We start from the raw sequence: 26,074 nt of genomic DNA on the forward strand, positions 1-26,074 counted from the left end.
ATTGCCAAAAACGGTTTTGCCAAGTAGGTTCCCAGCTAGGACAGCTGAGGTGGCTGCTGTGTTTGCAGAATGGTCTCTATAAAAGTGGAGCTGAGATGCCTCTGTCCCATTCTTCCTCAAAATTCTTGAAGGTATGTATATGTGGAAGAACACTTACTTTTACATTCCTGATGATGATGATTTTTCATTTAAGGGATATCTACTGCTTCCCAAATTTTAATTATTCTTTCCAACATTCTTAAGGACGACATTGTACACAATATAGTTACTAGTATTTTGTGATTAAATGGGGGGAAAAAAGCATCCCACATTCTCTTTTTTCTTTCAACAGTAGTTGTCTGCTTTGAGCCTGCCACCTTCTTCATCTCATAATACAAGAGGTAAGAATAATTTATTATTACACTCTAAAGAACAAAGGAATCTCTATATTGCTACATCTTAATGAGCTACCATTTTATTTCCTAGTTCAGTATTGGGAATAGGATATCGGGGCAGCTGTTCTTTAAAAATGCCTTCTCATAAAATTTTGACTTTTTAGGCCACTTAATCAAACAAAACTTAATGAAACTTCTCTTTCACATGTTGTTAGAACTTCAGAAAGAATGCAGCCATCATATGTAATATTTAATGTGAACTACTACTCCAACTTAACCCATAAAGATATATCAGAGAGACCGCATGATAAAATCAAGGTGTGTTTATCTGGAAGTCGATATTTCTAGGTGCCAATCCAGGCTTTTCACTGATTCTATTTGCCTGGGTCAAGCCAGTTAGCCTTTATGTATCTCGAAATACAGTGTGTTGCAGTGGAATTAACAAACCTGCATTTAGCGGAACAGGACTCATGTCCCAGTACCGCCACTTATCACCCACCTCTATGACACTGAATGACCCTTAACCTTTCTAGGCCTTAGTTTCCTCATCAGTAAACGAGGAGGCTGGATTCTATTGACTGCTAAGGTCCTTCCAGCTCTTGCCAACTGTGATTGAAGTCAGTGGTTTTCAAGGACTCCTCCACAGAATCAAAACATTTAATGGAACCCTGCTAATGGAGAATCAAAACTAATGGAATCCTGCTAATTGTTCATGTGGAGACATGTACTTTTAGTATTATGTTAAGGATATATATAATCATGAAAACCTCTTCTACACTTAAGAATTATTTTAAATGTGTTTATATTTAACATAGCAGCTATATTCATTTAGAAAAGAACAGAAAACACTGTTCATGTGGAAATGTTCCTTCCTTAAACTTGAGGCAATGATCACTGTGTGGGTGGATTCAAGAACCCCCTGCAACAACCTGAGGCTCTATGGGGGCTTGATCCCCAAGTTGGGAAACAATTAATCTATAATAAGACAGGAGATGGGAAGGGTAGCAATCATCTTTCTGTGTTTCCTGGATACACTGCATTATAGTAACCTCCACGTGGTAGTGTGTTGTTAATTCAAGTTGCCTGGTGTAAAAACAAACACAGAAACAAAATATAATGTAATATAAATAACATTTCTTCTTCAAAGAAAAAAAACCTGACATTAAATGTTCCAATATATATCCCCTGAAAATATGTCTAAGTTTCACAGTGTCATCAGGACACTGTTACAGATAAGACTGATTTTGAAAATAGAGTATGTGGAAATTCCATAGCTAACATTTTAAGTTGAGGGAAAGTTAATGCTGATGACAAAAGATCAAGACTCTGGAAAGCCTACAGAAGGTGGTGGCTATTGCTGTTGTTGTCGCCATCATTGCTGTCATTGTCATTGGCAACCAAGACACTTCTGCTCCACAGAGGTCACCTTCTTTTATTCTGGCCACTTACCCTGTCCTTGCCATCAGGACAGCAGGACTTATTTTATTTTCTCATAATTAATTTGTCAGTAGGGAAAATTTTTTAAGTTCATTTTGGCTTGAAATTTTATACTGGCTATCCATTTCAGAAAAAATATTTAGAAGACTGGTTGGTATTTTTAAAAAGAGGAGAAGAAAGAACGAGATTATAAACCTAAGAAAATAAGAATCAGATTTTAAAATATGTTAGGTTGAAATCCAACTAAAAACAAAGAGAAATACAGACTCAACACATACAATCACTATAAAATTTTATTAAAAATTAAGAAGTTCTTTTTCTCCAAGAATCTTTTAAAGTTGTTTTTGTTTTAGATACTACTTCTGACTTTCAAACAACTTCAAAGCTAATAAAGGAGATCCTAATTTTAACTTAGGGCAAAATTATATGTTGGATATTCAGCTTTCATTGTAGTTATTTTTTCCTTTACTTACCTAATACCTGTCAGTTAACTAGGTGTTTATTTGTAATGATTAGATCTGGACTTATGTCCTGAAAGAACAGGTGTATCTGTCTACATTCAATTTTAGTAAATCTGACATCCAATTTTAATAATTTGGGATGAGAGGAAAATTTGCCTAAAGATCTGTATTTGAGTTTTTAAGACAGGTTCATTTATATTGTAAAGCCAGTGGAAACAGTTATTGTCCATTTCTTTGTATCATCACGATGTTAAGAGGGGGAAGTTGGAAATAAGAAAGAAAAGTAGCAAGAAAAAGAAAAAATTCTGAACATGCTTGGAGCATCACAAATGTTGCTGATTGAACGTTGATTCCTCCACATTTCTCAACTAAGATTTACAACATAGAGGATGGAACTTAGGCTTAAAGTATCACAAAAATTAAGCTATCAACATAGTGCTTTCAAATCAATGAGCTGATCTCTCAGCTCCTTGACATAGTACACAGGAGTGGTCCCTAAAGGCAGGGGTGAGGAAACAAGCATGGAAAATTAAGCACATTAATATGAAATCAACAGAACAATTCTCCACCCCAACCCTGAATCATCATTTGGCTCTGTTTCTTCCTTTAGGTATACCTAGTCCAGTACTGCCATCAATAACCTGCAGCCATGAGTTCCGACTCTGAGATGGCCATTTTTGGGGAGGCTGCTCCTTTCCTCCGAAAGTCTGAAAAGGAGCGAATTGAAGCTCAGAACAAGCCTTTTGATGCCAAGACATCAGTCTTTGTGGTGGACCCTAAGGAGTCCTACGTGAAAGCAATAGTGCAGAGCAGGGAAGGGGGGAAGGTGACAGCCAAGACCGAAGCTGGAGCTGTGAGTAAAAACACCTGGAGCTGATTAGACTCTGCCTCATTTTGGGTTAATTTAGGTGATATTTTTTTGACCTGGCCTTTTCTGCTACTTATTTGATATGCACTGGCTCTTTCTTTTCTTAACAGACTGTAACTGTGAAAGAAGACCAAGTCTTCTCCATGAACCCTCCCAAATATGACAAGATCGAGGACATGGCCATGATGACTCACCTGCATGAGCCTGCTGTGCTGTATAACCTCAAAGAGCGTTACGCAGCCTGGATGATCTACGTGAGCACCCTTTCAACGCTATTTCTCACTCACTCCACATTCTACACATGTTAGCTAAAATAAATTAAGGGCTTTCAATACATTTGGCTATTGCACTGTTCTTTTATGACCAATTGTTTGGTTAATGTTGTAAACTCTGATATGTTTTAAAATGTACATGTGGAAAACCATTTACTTAACTGAATTAGTTGAAAAACTGAAGCATTTTGTGCAGCAGCAATGATGGAGGGAGGCAACAAATGAATGAAACTTTATGAGAACTAACACAGTACTTAGGTCCTGCTCTACTTGCCCTTAAACAGTATTTCCAAGATAGATAAACAAGGTGATTGCTGATCAAGCAACCCCATCCTTTCCCACAGACCTACTCGGGCCTCTTCTGTGTCACCGTCAACCCCTACAAGTGGCTGCCGGTGTACAACCCTGAGGTGGTGACAGCCTACCGAGGCAAAAAGCGCCAGGAGGCCCCACCCCATATCTTCTCCATCTCTGACAATGCCTATCAGTTCATGCTAACTGGTGAGTGAGAATTACAATTTCCATAGCCATTTGTAAAATAGTTGTATACTGATATCAGAAAAAACATAGGGCTAGTATTCTGAGAATAAATGTTCAGCACAAACATGATAACAGAAATAATAAAATTAGGGAAATACATTTAGAATAAAATGTACTAGTTCCAAACATAGAAGAAGTTTTGCTTAGATTTCTATGCTAAGCACTAGTTCCAAAAATAGAGGAAATTTTGCTTAGATTTCTATGCTAAAATCCAAATTAACTACTGCTAGTTCCACCTCAAAATTAATTAAATTTAGGCATCAACTCTGCATTTGAATTATAGATAATACATAATCTCTCCTAAAAAGTAAGTTTTGAAGACTCACAGTGACAAGTTATCACAAGCACAGTACAAAACTTTAAATTGGACATTGACATAATTTTGTACTATGAACCAGGTGACTGGATGGGACACAAAATTGTTATTAATCTGATATTGATAGATTATTCTCATGGATAAAATGGTAAAATGATGCATTACATAGTCTATACATTAGAAAGGTAATGGGATTATTAATTAGCACATCTTTGATACTTATTTTTAGAAAAACCTTATGAGAAGCAAAGCACAAATTCATATAGTTATTTTTGCAAATGGGGAGTTTTAAAAGACAATTTTGAGTTTATAAGTACTGCGTTGACCTATGTGTTAAGTGTGTTTTTCTAAATATTATCTTTGGCTTCTCTTTTACAGATCGTGAAAACCAGTCAATCCTGATTACGTATGTAGATTTCGTTACTTTCTTTCTGTTTTGATCATTGTAGTGGCTACTACTACCTTAGATTCTGACCTTTTCTTCTGTTTGAACTTGATAGTGGAGAATCTGGTGCAGGGAAGACTGTGAACACGAAGCGTGTCATCCAGTACTTTGCAACAATTGCAGTTACTGGAGAGAAGAAAAAAGAGGAACCTGCCTCTGGCAAAATGCAGGTGGGCATGATATTCATCTAAGGACAGAATAACAGATTTTAAAATCTAACCATGTGCATATCAACAGTAGACTGTATAAAGAAAATGTAGTATGTATATACCATGGAATACTATGCAGCCTTAAAAAAGATCAAAATCATATTTTTTGCAGCAACATGAGGAGGCCATTGTCCTGAGAGAATTAATGCAGGAACAGAAAACCAAATACAGCATGTTCTCTTATAAGTGAGAGCTAGACATTGAGCATGAATGGGCATAAAGATGGGAAGAATAGACACTGGAGACTACTAGATGGGGAAGGGTAGGAGGGAGGCAAGAGCCAAAAAACTACCTATTGGGTACTATCTATGCTCATTACCTGGATGACAGGATCATCCATACCCTAAATCTCAGTGTCATGCAATATACCCATGTACAAACTTGCACATGTATCCCCTGAATCCAAAATAAAGGTTAATTTTTTTAATTGACTGTGGTGCTTCAAAATCATAGCAGCCAATTGCAAGTGATGCCAGAATTTGGAAAATAACTCTTGGAAGAGCTCATGAGAATGAGATGAATAGGGCAATGTATTGGCAAGTATAATAGGCAAAAATTCTCACAGTCATTTTTTAGGTGCTTTTCTGGGCCTGGGGGATGCAGAAATCAAGACCACATCACTGGAGTGTCCCACTCCCCTTCCCAATTTACCTTCTTTTTAACTCATTTTAGAAAGCCTTTCCCAAAGTTACAGAATACTGTGCAGGGGCAATGGGGAAGGGAAAGAGGTCAATGGGAAATTATTTACTGCAACTTTTTTCCTTGTCTGTCTTATTCATTTCTCTTAAGGGGACCCTTGAAGATCAAATCATCAGTGCTAACCCCCTACTGGAAGCCTTCGGCAATGCCAAGACCGTGAGGAATGACAACTCCTCTCGCTTTGTAAGTCTCTTGATCTTCATTTTCATGAGGATCAGCACTGACTCTTGTGTGCATGTGGGGTCAATATTTTTTCCACCTGTTTGGTCCACAGCTAAAGAAATAGTTTCTGATTTTAATGTGTACGATAATCCCTCCTTTTCTTTTTTAAGGGTAAATTCATCAGGATCCATTTTGGTGGCACAGGCAAACTGGCTTCTGCAGATATTGAAACATGTAAGTTAATAAATATTAGTGATTGAGAATCTTTTTCTTTGTGGGTACATATTAGAAAATCTTGTACTTATTTCTGTTGTGTGAAATTTTCAAACATTTAATTTTTCACTGTGGTATCTTCTTTTAAATGAGCTTAATCTGACTTTCCAGATCTGCTAGAGAAGTCCCGAGTTACTTTTCAGCTAAAGGCTGAAAGAAGCTACCACATATTTTATCAAATCATGTCCAATAAGAAACCAGAGCTCATTGGTAAGACACATCTTTGATTTATTTCTACCAAAGAATAACAGCCCTTCTAAGAAGCCTCTCTGAAATGTTTTTGATGACCAAAGCAATGCTGTCTATATATTGTTCTTTTCCACGTGTTCAGAAATGCTTCTGATCACCACCAACCCATATGACTTCGCATTTGTCAGCCAAGGGGAAATTACTGTGCCCAGCATTGATGACCAGGAAGAGCTGATGGCCACAGATGTAAGTAATAGGTACAAAGTAGTAAAAAGTAAATTCATTTTCCAGTGTACAACACTCTCCTCTATTAGGGTGGAAAGCAGTGGCAGAAAGACTATAAATAGGTAATACAACCCTTTGGGCTTTCTTACTTTTGGAAAAAAATTGTAGGATATTTCAATACCCTCCCCCTACATGTGTTAAAAAGCTTTCACTGCCTGTAATAAATGTTGGGTCTTTAGTATTCCTTAGCTAGTAGGCTCCTTTCATTCTATCTTTCTTATTAGTCATTTTTGGTTGATATTTATGCTCCAATATTAATGTTTCTCTGCTATTTTATGCCAGACCTCACACCCAAGATTCTGGGAAGGAACTGCAATATTATTACAACTAAACATGGAACTCCCACTGTTCTTCTACAGTCACATGTAAACATAAGCCTTATTTTGAATAAACCTCTGTGGGCTAATGATATATCCCTCTCTACTCCTTAAGCAGCATTAGAAGAAGTGGGTTGTCTACTTCAAAAACACTCATTTTGGGGACACCATAAGCCTTTATATTTATTTTTGAAACAACACACTCTCTCCCCACCATCACCTCTTTTTTAAGGATTATTGCTTTTTGGCTTACTTTCTTTATATGTAAACTTTATGTATATTTCATGTTTTCTTTTGATTTCTGAATAATCTTCCTTATTTTTAACTTTAATATCAGTGGGACTATCCCAATACCCCCAAGTTAGGGTTGACAGTGCTTGCAAAACTGCTTTTTCTATTAAAATATTATTTTCAAGAAGTCAATAATTCATTTGTGTGGCTTTATATTATAAATATCAGCTTGTACTCTCTATAACTTATTATCTTTGTATGTCCAAAAGTGATAGGGAGTTAAGAAACACACCCTGGTCTGCGAGGTTAAAAAAATGTAGCAGTCTTGCTCTAAGACTTCCGTAATAATGTCTAGTTTCTGTAAATAGGTAGAGTTAGTGAGCTGGAAGTGGAAGTCAATAATCTGGGGAAAGAGTCTTAGGTAAGAATGGTAAATAAACATATTTTCCTCTGCCTGCTCTGAATCCTGCCCCCATTTATAAGCCTTTTCAAAGCCTATGTGGGCAACTAAAAAGGTAATCAAAATTTGATAGAGAAAAAAGACACAGAAATATTACACTAAATGGCAAAATTCCTTCTTTTCATAAATGTCTCTTCTCTGCATGAGAAATAAATGACTAGGTAAAGTTTGCTACCCCAGGCATCTCAAGGTCGCTGAGCTGTGGCTTGCTATCAGAGAGGCATGTGGAGAAAGACTCACAACCATTGCTGTTCTCCTCATACCCTCTTTCCAACTTTATCACTCATGCCCATTAGCAGGGGAAGGTAGACTGGGATTATGTATTAGGATAGGACAAATAGGAGAAGAAGGAGCAACAGAGAGACTCGCGAGACTGGAGAAAAGAAACAAAAATAGCTAAAAGACCAAGAGGAGCATGTGCCTGAGAAGCAAAGGGGGGCTGGGGTGGAGAAAAGGGGCAAAGCACTGGCCTTGGCATCAAAAGTCATGGCTCTGAGTCCTGGTTCAGTGAGTGTGGACAAGTCACATCATATCCTGTGACCAAATGGACTCATGACTCAAATGGAAAGACTGATGCATACCTCTTGGTGTTGCCATGTGGATCAAAAGGTAAAGCATACGAGTACCTTTTGAAGATGGCAAAGTGCTAGTCAAATATAAGGCAAGGCGTGATGAGAAAAAAGTGGGAGACAGCCCCGGTGTTCTGAGGGATTCTTCCATGGTGCTAATTGGGGATGAGCAAATTCAACTCTTTTGACAGAGTGCTGTGGACATCCTGGGTTTCACTGCTGATGAAAAGGTGGCCATTTACAAGCTCACTGGAGCCGTGATGCATTACGGGAACATGAAATTCAAGCAAAAGCAAAGGGAAGAGCAGGCAGAGCCAGATGGCACGGAAGGTACCACCCCCTGTTGGTATCTTTCACTTGACAAAGCTGACATAGTGAACTTTTCAGAGGCAGGGACCGTGTTTTTACTTTCTCTGACCTAGCTCGTGAAGGGCAAAAGTATTAAGAGAAGGAAATTACACACTGCCTGACGTTTTACATTATTGAGCAGATTTGTGATTTCTGCTCATTCCATTATTCATTGGCTTTTCGTAAGCTCATATTTGCTATTTGACTAAAACATATTTTATTTCAGTGGATAATCTGTGTGCCCACAGGCACTGAAAGAAACAGAGATCTGAATATTTCTGTCACTACTCCTCTAGGTTAAGGTTTCTCAAATTATTTTTATCTGTGGTCTACTTTTGCCAGGTTAAATATCACAGACAGCATCGATTCCCCAACCTCCAATCTATCATCACAAGAAATGACTAAAATTAGTGCAAGTGGTGGCAATGCTTTTGAGGCAATATGAACAAATGAAAAGGTTTCAATGACATTTGCACATCTTACTTTTTGAGTGAAACCCTTTTTCTTTGTCATCATCATTTACATTTTAAATTGTGTAAGCCATGGTCAGTTTCACCATTCTCACCTTGTTCACACAGTTGCTGACAAAGCTGCTTATCTGACAAGTCTGAACTCTGCTGACCTGCTCAAATCTCTCTGCTATCCCAGAGTCAAGGTCGGCAATGAGTTCGTCACCAAAGGCCAGACTGTGCAGCAGGTAAACGTGACTTAAATTCTCTGATTTATTTGAACCGCAAGTGACTCAGGAGTTCATCACTGTTTTCAATTTAAAAAACTAAACTATCACTTCTATTGAAGGTGTACAATGCAGTGGGTGCTCTGGCCAAAGCCATCTACGAGAAGATGTTCTTGTGGATGGTCACCCGCATCAACCAGCAGCTGGACACCAAGCAGCCCAGGCAGTACTTCATCGGGGTCTTGGACATTGCTGGTTTTGAGATCTTTGATGTGAGTAGTGAACTGACAGAAAATTAGCAAGTGAAAATCCTCAGTCACTTTATCAATCTTGTTAGAGCATACAAAATCACATTTACAAAATGTACCTTACAAAATATACAAATGTAATTCCTACTGAAAAGAGTCTTTGAAAAGATATGAAAAGTAAATAGGTATAAATAGGAAAAGAGAAAATTCTATTCTTTTGAGTCTAGAAGTCTCAAAAGTTGATCCCTGAGAGGTTAAAATAGTCAAAATCTATCCTGGATCCAAGCAGATGAGCATGAAAACACCTTTTTAAAATTACTCTAAGGAAATATTTCAGAGTCCTCATTTAACAGTATTTTGCCTAGTATGCATGATCTCATGCAGTTACTTGGAAAATAAGTATTCAAAGAATCAATTCTACTTTGTTTAGAACTATATAATAGGAAAACAATCTGAAGGTTTATAATTTAATAAACCAAAATGCCTTAAATTCAGAAGAAAATACTAATAGATACTCTGTAGATAGAATACTTGTTATGTGTAATTTCCTATATTTATCTTGTCCTGTAGTTCAACAGCCTGGAGCAGCTGTGCATCAACTTCACCAACGAGAAACTGCAACAGTTTTTCAACCATCACATGTTCGTGCTGGAGCAGGAGGAGTACAAGAAGGAAGGCATCGAGTGGGAGTTCATTGACTTCGGGATGGACCTGGCTGCCTGCATTGAGCTCATCGAGAAGGTTCATATGACTTTTCTAACTTTCAAAACATGAAAACCAAATTGCTTGCCTCCCTGTGCTTAATCACACTCCCTGTTCTCAAAGAACAAGCAGTGCTGTTTCCTGACACACTCGTATATTCTGATTGGTTGTGAGGTATGTTCCAAGTGATCTGTTATTAATAAGTAGAGCAGTTTGTAGAAAAATGTTTATCACTCACACACATATGGATTCGCATTTATCCCTCTAAAAACTTAATTCTCTCTCACTTTTCTTCCTACACGATTTCATGCATATGGGAGAAAGGGATGAAATTACAGCTATTCCTCTGGGTTATGTAATTAACCCTGGTGTACCCATGACAGTGTATTGTGCATTTATCATCATCCCTCATGTGTAACAAGGCAGGCTATGTCAACATGTCTTAAAGATTGGAAAGTTAGTCCTTCAACTGTTGCAGTCATTAAGTCTTTCTCCGTTCATGATAACTACTGAATAAACACCAAACCTCTGTATCACTTACCTAGAAAATGGGCCCTGAATTCCCCATTACTAAGGGGGTGGAGCAATAGTTACATCAGATCTAGATATGTTAACACTCATCAAGCAATCGTTAAACACTTCCAAAAGTATCTTGGGAGCTTGTCATATACTTATTGATATCAATAAAGTGTATGTGTGAACCCTATCCTAAGCAGTGGGAAGGGAAGAGTAAATGCAATTGCCACCTAGGAAAACTTAAAATACTCAGGTTAAAATTCACAAAAATATGAAAGATAAGAGTTTAAAAGCAGACTAGGTCTGCACAATTTGGGGAAAAGATATGTTAATTTGGTGATATAATATCTCTACTATTCATGAAAACTTTATGGTCCTCAGAAAAGGCATTTATTTTATTCTCTAGTATTTCAGTTTCTGTATCACCAAAATAGTCTTAGGGGTACAATTTGTGAATTTGTTAAATCATCAATGTTGAATTTTCTTTCAGTCTTTCCTATCAAATACATTAAGAAAAAAGCCAAACTCTTAGAAAGCAAAACCAAATTACTATCACTTCACTCCACAGTGGTAGAGAATATAGGTTAAAGTACAGAATTTTAATGATACAATATAAGACGCAATTTTCTCCTAGGAATGCATCATTTTTAGTCCTTACACATAATCTCTCTTCCCTTCATACTTCTGTCACCTCTAGATTCGAGGTAAAGGAAGTTATATTGTCAGTAGGAAAGAAAGTAGTCAGATATATACACTTATGGAATAAAGAATTCAATTTTGAAGTGATGTTTTCAGAATCTGATTTTATACACTGAACATAAAGTGTGCCAAATAGTTCAGATGTATTTTTTTTAACTGAGTCTTTCTAGCAAGTATATTTCCCATATGTTCTGGGTACATAATGATTGCTTCACATGTCATGCCTATTTAATTTATCATTCAAAGTCTTCTTTTGAAACATTGTATTTTCAGTTTTCCATCAATTACATGGAGCATAACTTTCTGAGGGACTCATCATTATCATCCCTTTTTTCCTATTCTTAGCCTATGGGCATCTTCTCCATCCTAGAAGAGGAGTGCATGTTCCCCAAGGCAACAGACACCTCCTTCAAGAACAAGCTGTATGAACAACATCTTGGAAAATCCAACAACTTCCAGAAGCCCAAGCCTGCCAAAGGCAAGCCTGAGGCTCACTTCTCACTGGTGCACTATGCCGGCACTGTGGACTACAACATCGCCGGCTGGCTGGACAAAAACAAGGACCCCCTGAATGAGACTGTGGTGGGGCTGTACCAGAAGTCTGCAATGAAGACTCTGGCTTTCCTCTTCTCTGGGGCACAAACTGCTGAAGCAGGTCATGTTTAATAGCATTAATATGTTACAAGAGTCACAAAATAGATATACACTGTTCAACAGAGACAAATGTAGTTATAGCAAAACCTGACACGAAAACACTGGCCAATACATGCCTAATGAAAGAAAGTGTATTTAATAACTGTGATACAGTCTTACAGTCACAGACTTTCAGAGCTAAGTGACACTATGGAGTATTTAGCCCACAGCCTGATTTCACTCATGAGAAAACAAGAATCTCAGAGAGGTTAAGTGATTTGCTCAGGATCATAAAACTCATTTCTATCATTTTAATAGTATTGGTTCTTTCAAGGTTCTCCAGCTAGGCTGGAGATAAGGAAATCCTTTGTCAGGGCCCTAGTGCTTGGGGAACTGAAGTTCTGTTCTCTTAAGTGTTCTAAGACCAGATGTGCAAGTAACACCATGGAAGCACAGGCAAATGGGAGCCAGGATTTCCCTGCAGGTGAGCAGAGGCTCACCTACCTGGGACCAAGTGTGCAACTCTGCCTGTTGTCCAAGTGAGGCCTGCACTAACAAGGCATTACTACTCTGTCTCCTTGGCCCTTCCTTCAGAGAACAGACATTGCTGACTTGGAGTAGGGGAGTCCCATCCCCTACCCACGTCTACCCCTTACACTCACAATTCTTTTGTTGTTGGTTTTTTCCTGAATGCCTATAAAGTCAGCCAAATCTTAGACTTTCTTAATCTACAATTGAGGGAGGAGAGATATGGAAAGAATAGGAATGATGCAAGTGAATGAGTGCAAATTTAAATTCTAAAGGGAATTTTGGCAGTCCTGATGTTTATGGATAGTACTTAAAAGGCAGTTGCAAATAACTTTATTTTTTCCATTTTGTTTTTTAGAGGGTGGTGGTGGAAAGAAAGGTGGCAAAAAGAAGGGTTCTTCTTTCCAGACAGTGTCAGCTCTTTTCAGGGTACAGTATATTCTTGAATTACAGATAAATACTTTCATTAAAAAACTAAACTATCAAAACAGAAAAATTTTTTAAAGATATTTATGGTGAAAGTGAATAAAGTAGTATAGTATACTTTTTAGTATACTACTAAAGGTTTTGTAAACTTTTTAAATGGCTTAGGAAAAAAAATTAGCACAAAAAAACAAACTATGTATCTCTTCACATCAATCTTTATGATACGTGAACCATTGCCCCTGAGCCCTACATCCAAGAGATCTGGTATTGTACAAATTTCACATGAAATCAAATGCTCTTTTAAAAATAACCACTGTATTCAATTACATCTCCTTCATGTGACAAAAATCTCAATACAAAGTTTCTCTGACTGGTGGTGCTTGAGAATAACAAACTGAAATTAACTGATTTTGTGTAATCTGTAATTTCCTACCTGTGCTCCACTTATATGATTCCTCTCTGTTATGATAATTTGTTTTTCCTTGAGACAGCTCATTAAAATGTGAAATGAAAGACAAACATTGATAGGGACTCTCATGTCGATGCAACTAGAAATGATTTTAAAACTTTTCATATGGTTCCACAGGAGAATTTGAATAAGCTGATGACCAACTTGAGGAGCACTCACCCCCACTTTGTGCGGTGCATCATCCCCAATGAAACTAAAACTCCTGGTAAGACATTTCTGATATCCAGACAAGCTCCAGTGTGTGTGCGATAGACCACGAAGTATGGCATGTGGATTCATTCTTTTAGGTGCCATGGAGCATGAGCTTGTCCTGCATCAGCTGAGGTGTAACGGTGTGCTGGAAGGCATCCGCATCTGTAGGAAAGGCTTCCCAAGCAGAATCCTTTATGCAGACTTCAAACAGAGGTTTGTGTCTCATTATTTTTCCCTTCCAATGTCTTAGTCTACACAAAATCACTATATAATTCCAACATTTTTAAACTTTCCCTTGAAAAATGACATGCAATTATTTGAAAATTGATCATAAAAGAAAGAAGCTTACGTTTATATTATCATAAGTTTTTCATCATATCTTCCGAAGTTTTAAATAAAGCACTGACTTTTTAAATGGCATTTTGTTCACCAAAACTTAATCTATCATCTTTTCAATGATAGCTACCAAATGTTCTACTGTTTTTTTCAGTGAAGAAAAACCACATTTTTATATTCTTTTTATTCTGACAGATACAAGGTTCTAAATGCGAGTGCTATCCCAGAGGGTCAGTTCATTGACAGCAAGAAGGCTTCTGAGAAACTTCTAGGGTCTATTGAAATTGACCACACCCAGTACAAATTCGGTCATACCAAGGTATCACCAGTCCAAATTTCTATCTGTCATAATTATATCACTTTTAGACTTTCCTGTAAGTGGAAATAACATATTTAACTTGTTCTTTCATAAGGTTTTCTTTAAAGCTGGCCTGCTGGGAACTCTAGAGGAAATGCGAGATGAAAAGCTAGCTCAACTCATCACGCGCACTCAAGCCATATGCAGAGGGTTCCTGATGAGAGTGGAGTTCAGAAAGATGATGGAGAGGAGGTGAGAGCCCACACACAAGTCTTCCTGCTCCACACTTTCATAAATGAATCCACTGCAGTCATTACTTTTGTTGAGTGATGATCACTTTCCACATTATTCTCCATTTGCATCTTTTTTTCTTTTCCAACAGAGAGTCCATCTTCTGCATTCAGTACAACATCCGTGCTTTCATGAATGTGAAGCACTGGCCCTGGATGAAGCTGTATTTCAAGATCAAGCCCCTCCTCAAGAGTGCAGAGACAGAGAAGGAGATGGCCAACATGAAGGAAGAATTTGAGAAAACCAAAGAAGAGCTGGCTAAGACAGAGGCAAAAAGGAAAGAACTAGAAGAAAAGATGGTGACGCTAATGCAAGAGAAAAATGACTTACAACTCCAAGTTCAAGCTGTAAGTATTATACATTGCAGTTCAGCCACATCTTATTACTTTTAACGTTTTAAAATGAATGGTTTCCACTGAAACATTTATTCTGATTGTTTGCTGTTCAAAAACACCAAGACTCGGGCATAAAGAAGCAATAGATGCAAAGTCACATATCATGCTGCACACATTCATATGTGCATTCACACACAGTTTGGTCATCAGTGAGCAAATTCATAAAAATATCAACAGACATTTTCCTTTATTTATGGAACTTTCTCTCAGATCAGATTATTCTTTCTTTAGTGTATTTTTGTGCATAAAATAGAAGTTATGTTGTTTTTATCAGGGCAGAGAAATGGCTAAGTTAATCCCCTCTTAAATGTGAGAAAACTGAGTCCTACAATGAACAAGTGACTTTTCCAAAGTTGCAAAGGTTAGTAAAGTGGCAGATTTTTGCCAAAGGGCTAGTTTTCCTGATTTGGCCTTCCACACATGAATATCTGAAGGAAATTTGTTATTATACTTGATCAGTAGATAACAGTATTAACATTTTGTCTGTTTCATTTTAAAAGTTAGCAACTGGTATACATGTTGACCAAACTGGTAGTCACTGAAATTTCCACCTTATAATAAATTATTGTGTGCTTGTAGATATAGCTCAGACAAATGAAAACGCTTAATTTCTCCCTTTAGGAAGCAGATGCCTTGGCTGATGCAGAGGAAAGATGTGATCAGTTGATTAAAACCAAAATCCAACTTGAGGCCAAAATCAAAGAGGTAACTGAAAGAGCTGAGGATGAGGAAGAGATCAATGCTGAGCTGACAGCTAAGAAGAGGAAACTGGAAGATGAATGTTCAGAGCTCAAGAAAGACATTGATGACCTTGAGCTGACACTGGCCAAGGTAGAGAAGGAGAAACATGCCACAGAGAACAAGGTACAAATCATGATCCATTTTAGAATATTTATAAGTACCTTGATACTGAAGTATTTGAATTAAAAATTTAATCTTAAGATGATTGAATATAAAAAATATCACTGTCATAACTATGTCATCTCTTTAGTCTTCACCACCTCAATCTACTTGTTTGACCTTTACCTCCTATATTTTCAGCCATTATAGGCCTGGGTTAGCTCCTGGTTCTCATTTTCCATCTTAGGCTGACATTATCCTAAGATACTACAGCATCATGTTTTTCATCAAGATAATAGGTTGTCATTGGCATTCCGGTCATCTGTTCTAATCTAAAGGTGAAAAACCTCACAGAAGAGATGGCAGGCCTGGATGAAAACATTGCAAAGCTGACCAAGGAGAAGAAGGCTCTCCAGGAGGCCCACCAGCAGACCCTGGATGACCTGCAGGTGGAGGAGGACAAAGTCAACACCCTGACCAAAGCTAAAACCAAGCTAGAACAGCAAGTGGATGATGTAGGTGTGAAAAAGAAAATGTTTCCCCTTGCAATGAAATAACCAATTGTGACATGAAACCAGCACTGATAGTCATAAGCCTTTAACGCTTGGTCTGTGAATAAAGTTCTTGTGCTATTTGTTGTATCTTTAAATTTTTTTCTTACGTATCTTTGAAGGCTACTAGCATAGGGTTCAGTGCTTAAGAGCTGAAATAAATAAAATGCATCATAAATTTAGCTTGAAGGATCTCTGGAACAAGAAAAGAAACTTCGCATGGACTTAGAAAGAGCCAAGAGAAAACTGGAGGGTGACCTAAAATTGGCCCAAGAATCCACAATGGATATAGAAAATGACAAACAGCAACTTAATGAGAAACTCAAAAAGTAAGTATGGTATAATTCAGCTATAACCTGCTTGTTGTATGTCAATGCAAATGAAACATACGCTAAAAAGATCTCCAAAATGTTACATCATGACATATGGAAAAAAATAATGACATCTTTGACCGTTTTATTTAATTAAACTAATACAATTATTAATCTGTAAAACATTGTACTACTCACTCCTTCAACACCAGCAGTATAAAAAAAGTCTTAGATTATACATAGAAAAGAAGATTGGTAAGAGAAGTGATTATAAGCTAATGTGTTGCTCTTCTAATAGGAAAGAGTTTGAAATGAGCAATCTGCAAGGCAAGATTGAAGATGAACAAGCCCTTGCAATGCAGCTACAAAAGAAGATCAAAGACTTACAGGTAAGTTATAACCTCCACCTTTTCTGGGCATTACAGGAAACAAAACTGACATAAATTCACATTAATGTTGACATATCACAACCAGGCCCGCATTGAGGAGCTGGAGGAGGAAATCGAGGCAGAGCGGGCCTCCCGGGCCAAAGCAGAGAAGCAGCGCTCTGACCTCTCCCGGGAGCTGGAGGAGATCAGCGAGAGGCTGGAAGAAGCCGGTGGGGCCACTTCAGCCCAGATTGAGATGAACAAGAAGCGGGAGGCTGAGTTCCAGAAAATGCGCAGGGACCTGGAGGAGGCCACCCTGCAGCACGAAGCCACGGCAGCTGCTCTTCGGAAGAAGCACGCAGATAGTGTGGCTGAGCTTGGGGAGCAGATTGACAACCTTCAGCGGGTCAAGCAGAAGCTGGAGAAGGAAAAGAGTGAGCTGAAGATAGAGATCGATGACCTTGCTAGTAACATGGAGACTGTCTCCAAAGCCAAGGTCTTCATTAACTTGTGCCCTTTTCATCTTTATTTGCAACAATTCAAAATGACCAAGTTTATATATGACTATTTTTAGCCAAATTACACAAACATTAGATGGCATCTGAAGCTTAAACTTACTCCTAGTACACATTATTGTATTGAATCACTTAAGTTCTCTTAACTTCTTTGTAGAAAACACTTTAACCTTTGATACTATTACCATGAAAAAATATGTAATTACAAAAAAGGTTTATCTAAAAACCATACTCTAAATGATGCAGAATTTAAATGATGTTCACACTTTCAAAGAGAATATAATTTTGATAATCATGTGTTCATTATTTAGCCAAATTAAATGCCTCTACTACTTTACAGCCACCATGCAAGATTGATAGAAAAGTAAATAAAAATCAGCCCCTTTCCACAGGTAGTTACAGATCTCTAAATCCCAGCCTCTGGAATAAAAATGTATTGTCTCTTCCTGTTTTCTACCTCTCACCCCAGGCAAACTTTGAGAAAATGTGCCGCACCCTAGAGGACCAGCTTAGTGAAATAAAAACAAAGGAAGAAGAGCAACAACGCTTAATAAATGAGTTGTCAGCCCAGAAGGCACGTTTACACACAGAATCAGGTCAGTAAATAAATAGCATCAGCCTTCGGAGAGGTGACGAATGAAAGACAAGCCTTTACCTACCTATCAAATACAAGTAATTTCTCAAGCTCTGTACATTCATTTATCATGTCTTACTTATTCCTCCATTTTTTATTATGAGACAGTAAAATGCAATGATTCTAAGCTACAATTGGGGAAAAGAATTAAGCTCCCTGGGCTCAGGAGATTTTTTGTGACTCAGCATTACTCAAAAGTTCTCGAATTCTAAAATATCAAAGAAAACTCATACATTTTTTAAAAAGCAAGAAATAACCTTCTCAACAGCACTGAAAATCTTGAGGGGTTTTTTCATCATATGAAATAAGAGGGTTACAATGTTATTCCATTCTTTAAATTATTGTTTACCTAGACAACAGAACTAAATCATTGATGTTTTGTCTTCCACAGGTGAGTTTTCACGACAGCTAGATGAAAAAGATGCTATGGTTTCTCAGCTATCCCGAGGCAAACAAGCATTTACACAACAGATTGAAGAATTAAAGAGGCAGCTAGAAGAGGAGACTAAGGTGAGAATTCTCCAGCTGATACTTTCAATCACTTGAACTGTGCAACATAACACACTATTGAACTTTGCATAGAGAATTTCAATGATCAGAAGATAAACTTATATCACATAGTTTTTGGTTGGTCTAGGCCAAGAGCACTCTGGCCCATGCCCTGCAGTCAGCCCGCCATGACTGTGACCTGCTGCGGGAACAGTATGAGGAGGAGCAGGAAGCCAAGGCTGAGCTGCAGAGGGGAATGTCCAAGGCCAACAGTGAGGTTGCCCAGTGGAGGACCAAGTACGAGACGGACGCCATCCAGCGCACAGAGGAGCTGGAGGAGGCCAAGTATGCGCTTTTAGTGCAGGGGGGCAGGAAGAAATAAAAGTAAAGGCAGTGAAGGAAAAATAGAAGAAAGAGAATATTCCAGGCTTGGGGACACATGAAAGACTTCAGCTTATTTTATTATAGGTTGGTGGATTCCACCATATTCTTCTTCTTAAAGCCCAGTGTATGTCCACTGGAGAATGGAATGAGACCAGATCCCTCCACCCATTCTGGTCCAGAAGCATCTTAAATTTCTTTCCACCAAGATGGATTATTAATTATCAGAATATTATTTATGAATTACATAGAATTAGTATCTTTTAATAGAAGGAAAAATTGAGATATTGAGACTCTCTGGTAAATTACTATGAGTATTACAATTAACAATAATCAGTTTTTCCTTACCTGGAGTATTGAATGTTTATATTAAGGTTGTCATATGCTGTCATTATTTCAACTAACAACCTATATCAATGGATGTATTCACTAATTACACGTACTGTTTGTGGACTACAAGTCATGAGATTCACAGATTTACACATAGAAGGAAAAAAAGCATTACACTCCTAGTGAAAGAAGCCTTTCTAAATTTAATTTATCTCAGTAGTTGTTAGAATTAAACAGGATGAAAGAGTTTGTAGCAAGCATTTCCAGAGAGAGTTCTAGATAAGAGTGTGGGCTGGGAAAGGTCATGAATTACATAGGTTGGTGAAGAGTAGTAGATAAGATTTTAGAGGAAATTTGGGAAATGCAATAATGCAGTAATATTTATTATCAAAGGCCACCAAATCCAGAAAGTTACTGATTCATTGTATGACCTTGAACATATCACTCTGGGCTGCAGTTTCCTCATTTGCAAAATAAACAGAACCATACTAGAAAATGCTTAAAGATACTACTCAATGCTACCATTCCTTGGTGATATGCTTCCTGTTCATGGTTGCCATTTCTTCCTCAAAGTAAATAAAACTCAGCCCTTTTCCTCAAGTAGTTACAGATCTCTAAATCCCAGGTTTCAAAAGAGAAATGTATTGTCTCTTCCTTTTTTCTACTTCTCACCCCAGGCAAAGTTCAAGAAAATGTGCCACACTATAGAGGATCAGCTTAGTGAAATAAAAACAAAGAAAGAGGAGCAAATTTTCACATTGCTCACTCAGCTCTAGTGCTAACTTATATTCTCTTTCTCTCATACACACACATACACACACACACGTGCTTCGTAAATATGTTTGGCAATACCTGAGATGGATAAAAATAAGAACTCAACAGGGAAAACAGAATTCTAAGAGAGTGAAAATGTTTAGAAAAATTCAACAACTTGTAGACAACTCTTGGGGAAATATGCTTTCCTAGTCAGCAGCTTTATAAAGGGCACTGTGGTGACTCTGAGTCTGCTCTTGGTCACTCATACTGACCCAATTTTCAGGAAGAAGCTGGCCCAGCGTCTGCAGGATGCAGAAGAACATGTAGAAGCTGTGAATTCCAAATATGCTTCTCTTGAAAAGACAAAGCAGAGGCTACAGAATGAAGTAGAGGACCTCATGATTGATGTGGAACGATCTAATGCTGCCTGCATAGCTCTCGATAAGAAGCAAAGAAACTTTGACAAGGTGGTCCACAGTACCAGCTCCCCCGGGGGAAACTGACATCATTCTTGGTTTCAAAGGCTTATTTTCTATATACTTCCAGGTTCTGGCAGAATGGAAACAGAAGTATGAGGAAACTCAGGCTGAACTTGAGGCCTCCCAGAAGGAGTCGCGTTCTCTCAGCACTGAGCTGTTCAAGGTGAAGAATGCCTATGAGGAATCCCTGGATCATCTTGAAACTCTAAAGCGAGAGAATAAGAACTTACAACGTGAGTCACTGTAATCATTCTATTTCAAAAATGGTAGGGAGATATCTTTTCAATTTTTCTTTCTACTCAACTGAAATTTGGTACTTTATTATTACAGAGGAGATTTCTGACCTGACAGAGCAAATTGCAGAGGGTGGAAAGCATATCCACGAACTGGAGAAAGTAAAGAAACAACTTGATCATGAGAAGAGTGAACTACAGACTTCCCTAGAGGAAGCAGAGGTACATTTTTCATTTGCTTAGCTCTGCATTATAAATAAATTGAAAATTAATAGCAACTGAGATCTCTATCATGTTGCAAATCTTTAGGGAATAACACATGTAATTCAGTGAAAAATACTGAATTGTACCTTGAGAATGCAGAGCTAATAGGCTACATTAAGACGTATGATAGTTTATGGGTTTTTTAATGCCTTCTTGGGGAAATTATCATAATGTGAAAGAAATAAAAAGCTCTTTAGGTAACCTAAATAAATGTTGCTTTTATTAAGGCATCTCTTGAGCATGAAGAAGGCAAAATTCTTCGCATTCAACTTGAGCTAAATCAGGTGAAATCTGAGATTGACCGAAAAATTGCTGAAAAAGATGAAGAACTCGATCAGCTAAAGAGGAACCATCTCAGAGTTGTGGAGTCAATGCAGAGTACACTGGATGCTGAGATCAGGAGCAGAAATGATGCTCTGAGGATCAAGAAGAAGATGGAGGGAGATCTTAATGAAATGGAAATCCAGCTGAACCATGCCAACCGCCAGGCTGCTGAGGCACTAAGGAATCTTAGAAACACACAAGGAATACTGAAGGTATGCTGGGGTAAATACACATAGTGTTGTACAGTCTCAGTGCTACTGTGTAACTCAAATTTTAATGTTTTACGAGGACTATGTGTCATAAATCACCTAAGCAACATGGTAATCAGTTCAAAGTTCAAAGTTATACACACACAACTGAAAAAGAGCTTAATTCTGGAAGGCCCAGGACAGAGTTTGCTTTGCTATCTGCAGAGAAGCACTGTGGTGAGGGGTAGGGAGATAGAGGAAGTGATGAAAGAGTTGGGCTACATGCCACTGCTTAAATCACTTCATTAATCTGGACTTCATTTGCTTAATATGTAAAATAGCACCACTGGATTCGCTGAAGTCTAAGGATACTTTCCTGATCCAAAATTTTGTAGAGCTAGCCATGGTATTTTTTAATGATTCAGGGTCTAAAATAATAAAACATCATGTTCTTTTGAGTAGAACTGCAACCCTCAGCTACAAAGAATTTATTATTAAAGGTACTTGCCGATTGCTCCTATCTAATCATACTCTAAGTCATTAAGATCAAAGAGTGTACATGACCATAAGTTTGCATTTGCTTTAAGTGCAGCATGAGTAAGAGGCTTTTTCTCTTTCTGTGTAGGACACTCAGCTACATTTGGATGATGCCATCAGAGGCCAAGATGACCTTAAGGAACAACTGGCAATGGTTGAGCGCAGAGCTAACCTGATGCAGGCTGAAGTTGAAGAGCTCAGGGCATCCCTGGAACAGACTGAGAGAAGCAGGAAAATGGCAGAGCAAGAGCTTCTGGATGCCAGTGAACGTGTGCAACTTCTGCACACTCAGGTGAGGTTCTAGACTATGGTTTAGAAAATGTACTCCCTGAAGCTGAAGATAATTTGAGAAGATAAGCTTGTTTATAAAGTAAAAAGTAATCTTCGTCCCTTCCTGGAGCTCTGGAAAATGTACAGGGTGCTGTAAGGATTTACTGGGACCTAGCTGGTTCACGAGTATATTTATGGGCTGGCATAATCATGTTGAGTTGAAATAATCTGGAATTCTAGAAACTTTTATTTAAAAAGCACAGAAGACCATCTACAAATAAACATACACACAACATTTGTAGCTGTCTTGTCTTATGCAACTCTAAGCTACAAAAAGATAGGCAAATAAAATAGAGGAGAAAAACAAAAAGCCACTAAATAATATTTACCTATCACATATGCACAGAATGCTAACCTCATGGGATACAAAGAGAAGCTCTTTAGTTCAAATTCATGGAGGCCATTATTAATACTAGTTAGCATTTGTTGTATATAGTGAATTTGTTAAATAAATGGTGGTATATCCTCACAATGGCTAATATGTAACCACTGTAGTATGAATTTATTGCCATGGGAAGATGTTTATATTATAGTAAGTTAAAAAAGCAACTTAAAAATAATATAGGCTGTGTGATCTTTTTTCCCGTATAAACATATAGAAAACATCCAGAAGGATAAATAGAAGTTTATCCTTTATCTCTGGTGAGAGCACAGTAATTATTTTTTGTTTCTTGTCTGCTAATTTGTATGTTCTACTATCTTTTACAATAAATATATAGTACTGTATACTTCAGAAAGTTGCACTATATAAACATAACTATTATAGAAGTGTTAAAATCACATGCTTTATATAATTTTAAAATCAAATTAATATGCAACATTTTTCTTATTAACAGTATCTGAAGTTGACTATTCCAAACACCATCAACTTGCCAAAAACAGAAGGGATTCTTGGCTCATTTTTATCCCAACAAGACTACTATTTTTTTTTTTTATTTTTTGAGAAGGGGTCTCACTCTGTCGCCCAGGCTGGAGTGCAGTGGTGCAATCTCGGCTCACAGCAAGCTCCGACTCCCGGGTTCACGCCATTCTCCTGCCTCAGCCTCCTGAGTAGCTGGGACTACAGGCGCCCACCACCACACTCGACTAATTTTTTGTATTTTTAGTAGAGACGGGGTTTCACCGTGTTAGCCAGGATGGTCTCGATCTCCTGACCCCGTGATCTGCCCACCTCGGCCTCCCAAAGTGCTGGGATTACAGGCATGAGCCACTGCGCCCAGCCAACAAGACAACTATTTATGCATTTATAAATCTGGAGCCAACCAACATGAGTTAATAGCTAAAAATTACTGATTCATTTTAAATGAGCTGTGGTGTGGTGCTCCATGGTACAGCACTTTGAGTTTTGTGGGCTGTGTTTCATGCTTACAAATGGCAATGGTAATAGTTGAATATGTTTGACATCAAAAATTAAATTTAGAAGTTTGATTAAAGAGCTATATATAGAAAGGAGAAAAGGCATAAACTTAGAATTATCTTCTAATTTGGTTTTTATTCTAAACATTTCTTATGATCAATAATTTTTGCCTGTGTACACTAGGTAAAATGACAATGTGAATTGTTATAAGTAAATGTGCTTCTCTTCTCTTTCATTAATTTGAAACAGAACACCAGCCTGATCAACACCAAGAAGAAGCTGGAAACAGACATTTCCCAAATCCAGGGAGAGATGGAGGACATCGTCCAGGAAGCCCGCAATGCAGAGGAGAAGGCCAAGAAGGCCATCACTGATGTAAGCAAGATGAGCATTTGTCTTACTGACACATGCATGCTGCCTGCTATCATCAGAATTCATTATTTTCAAAATTTATTTGCTAACTAGGCTGCCATGATGGCTGAGGAGCTGAAGAAGGAACAGGACACCAGCACCCACCTGGAGCGGATGAAGAAGAACATGGAGCAGACCGTGAAGGACCTGCAGCACCGTCTGGATGAGGCTGAACAGCTGGCGCTGAAGGGTGGGAAGAAGCAGATCCAGAAACTGGAGGCCAGGGTGGGTCTCCACAACCTCACTCACTTCCTTGTGGCCAGTTACAGCCAAACTGGTAAACATCTTTGTTCCCTTCCAGGTGAGAGAGCTTGAAAGTGAGGTGGAAAGTGAACAGAAGCGCAATGTTGAGGCTGTCAAGGGTCTTCGCAAACATGAGAGAAGAGTGAAGGAACTCACTTACCAGGTGACCAGTGTTTTCATATCTTCCAGGCCTATAGTTTTCAAGAAAATCATGAGTTGTTTTAAAATAATGGCACTATCTACTTGCACCTCTTTCAGACTGAGGAGGACCGCAAGAATATTCTCAGGCTGCAGGACTTGGTGGACAAATTGCAAACCAAAGTCAAAGCTTACAAGAGACAAGCTGAAGAGGCTGTGAGTATCTCCACAGTGGAAATGAAAGGTTCAGATGCACATCCAGGTTTTTAGGGGCCTAAAGTTTATAGAATTTAGGGGGTTTTCTTTAAATTGGGAATACATAATTAGGTATGAACATGAATATTTAGAATGAGAAAAATGAACCATAAATTACTGGAGCCTTACAGATTTGAGTTTATTTCTTCTGAGACCTCTTTAAGCAATTTTCCAGACATGTTAACATACAAATGTTTCTTGGTTGCAATCCACTTCCCTCCCTATCTAGAACATTCTACAACCCCCAGCACTCATATGGACCTGTGCAAATGAGAGTATGAATTCTAAGCTTCATTTAACTTCATGATAAATCCATCTTGGGACTTTTTTTTTCAATTCGGCTGCAGTTATCTTTTTCATTCTGTTAATTCTGAAACCTTCCTTAGGGTTCTTGGCACCAAATGCCACTACTGCACCTATTTTTCAAAGTTTCTTTTTTAGAAACAAGATTGAATTCAGATCCCTGCTACTTTGTTCTTCCAGTTATCACTGCAGCCTCTTCAGTTTGCCAGAAAGAGAGTCAAGTGAGAGAGAGACTTGAGGAGGGTCATAAGCACATTCATTTACATAGGCGAGTTTGTGGGATGCCTTGCTCTCAAATAACTATGTTACTAACTAATAAAGCCTTTTTCTCTTCTTTTTTTTTTTTTTCGAGGCAGAGTTTCGCTCTTGTTGCCCAGGCTGGAGTGCAATGGCACAATCTCAGCTCACTGCAATCTCTGCCTCCTGGGTCCAAGAGATTCTCCTGCCTCAGCCTCCTGAGTAGCTGGAATTACAGGCATCCACCACTACGCTGGGCTAATTTTAGTAAAGACGGGGGTTTCACCATGTTGGCCAGGCTGGTCTCGAATTCCTGACCTCAGGTGATCCACCCGCCTCAGCCTCCCAGAGTGCTGGGATTACAGGTGTGAGCCACCATGCCTGGACAACGGAGCCTTTTTCTTTCTCATTCATGAGGCAAATCCTGAAGTAACAAAAGCAATAACAATCAGGAAATGTCCAATTTTCTTGTTATCTCAAATGCATCTCTGTTTTCAGGAGGAACAATCCAATGTCAACCTTGCCAAGTTCCGCAAGCTCCAGCACGAGCTGGAGGAGGCCGAGGAACGGGCTGACATTGCTGAGTCCCAAGTCAACAAGCTGAGAGTGAAGAGTCGGGAGGTTCACACAAAAGTCATAAGTGAAGAGTAATTCACTCTAATGAAAGAAAATGTGACCAAAGAAATGCACAAAATGTGAAGTTCTTTGTCACTGTCCTGTATATCAAGGAAATAAA

At 38.3% G+C, this 26,074-nt stretch overlaps 1 protein-coding gene across 3 annotated transcripts; it reads left to right on the forward strand.

Annotated features, from left to right (window-relative positions):
- Window positions 1-108: 108 nt before the first annotated feature.
- Window positions 109-26,074, forward strand: LOC103786029 (myosin-4). Of its 3 annotated transcripts, XM_008971345.5 has the most exons (40): window positions 109-131; window positions 332-380; window positions 2,883-3,125; window positions 3,251-3,394; window positions 3,757-3,913; window positions 4,647-4,674; window positions 4,769-4,883; window positions 5,712-5,804; window positions 5,954-6,017; window positions 6,168-6,266; window positions 6,388-6,491; window positions 8,299-8,437; window positions 9,034-9,152; window positions 9,254-9,403; window positions 9,950-10,120; window positions 11,642-11,951; window positions 12,816-12,886; window positions 13,470-13,557; window positions 13,640-13,757; window positions 14,076-14,199; window positions 14,294-14,430; window positions 14,561-14,816; window positions 15,486-15,728; window positions 16,043-16,219; window positions 16,439-16,584; window positions 16,865-16,955; window positions 17,041-17,430; window positions 17,919-18,045; window positions 18,475-18,593; window positions 18,721-18,917; window positions 20,323-20,506; window positions 20,586-20,751; window positions 20,849-20,973; window positions 21,243-21,551; window positions 22,153-22,356; window positions 24,001-24,126; window positions 24,217-24,387; window positions 24,464-24,568; window positions 24,664-24,759; window positions 25,837-26,074. In XM_008971345.5, exons 3-40 carry the CDS (start codon window positions 2,922-2,924, stop codon window positions 25,987-25,989), a joined length of 5,820 nt encoding a protein of 1,939 aa, XP_008969593.4. In that variant the 5' UTR covers window positions 109-131; window positions 332-380; window positions 2,883-2,921; the 3' UTR covers window positions 25,990-26,074. The 3 variants fall into 3 exon arrangements, with proteins under 3 accessions (XP_008969593.4, XP_008969594.4, XP_008969595.4); XM_008971346.4 differs by lacking the exons at window positions 109-131; window positions 332-380 and having other exon boundaries at window positions 2,922-3,125; window positions 11,642-11,956; window positions 12,818-12,886; window positions 25,837-25,989; XM_008971347.4 differs by lacking the exons at window positions 109-131; window positions 332-380 and having other exon boundaries at window positions 2,922-3,125; window positions 4,769-4,876; window positions 5,708-5,804; window positions 25,837-25,989.

This window comes from Pan paniscus, chromosome 19 (assembly GCF_029289425.2).
Source record: "Pan paniscus chromosome 19, NHGRI_mPanPan1-v2.0_pri, whole genome shotgun sequence".
In the NCBI taxonomy this organism is placed as follows: Eukaryota; Metazoa; Chordata; class Mammalia; order Primates; family Hominidae; genus Pan; species Pan paniscus.

What these genes read in the sequence shown, in the direction of transcription:
- LOC103786029 (XM_008971346.4), top strand. Translation starts at nt 2,922, where the DNA reads ATGAGTTCCGACTCTGAGATGGCCATTTTTGGGGAGGCTGCTCCTTTC. An exon ending in AAACTGCTGAAGCAGGTCAT is followed by an intron (nt 11,957 to 12,817) that starts GTTTAATAGCAT and finishes TGTTTTTTAGAG; the next exon opens with GGTGGTGGTGGAAAGAAAGG. An exon ending in CAGTGTCAGCTCTTTTCAGG is followed by an intron (nt 12,887 to 13,469) that starts GTACAGTATATT and finishes ATGGTTCCACAG; the next exon opens with GAGAATTTGAATAAGCTGAT.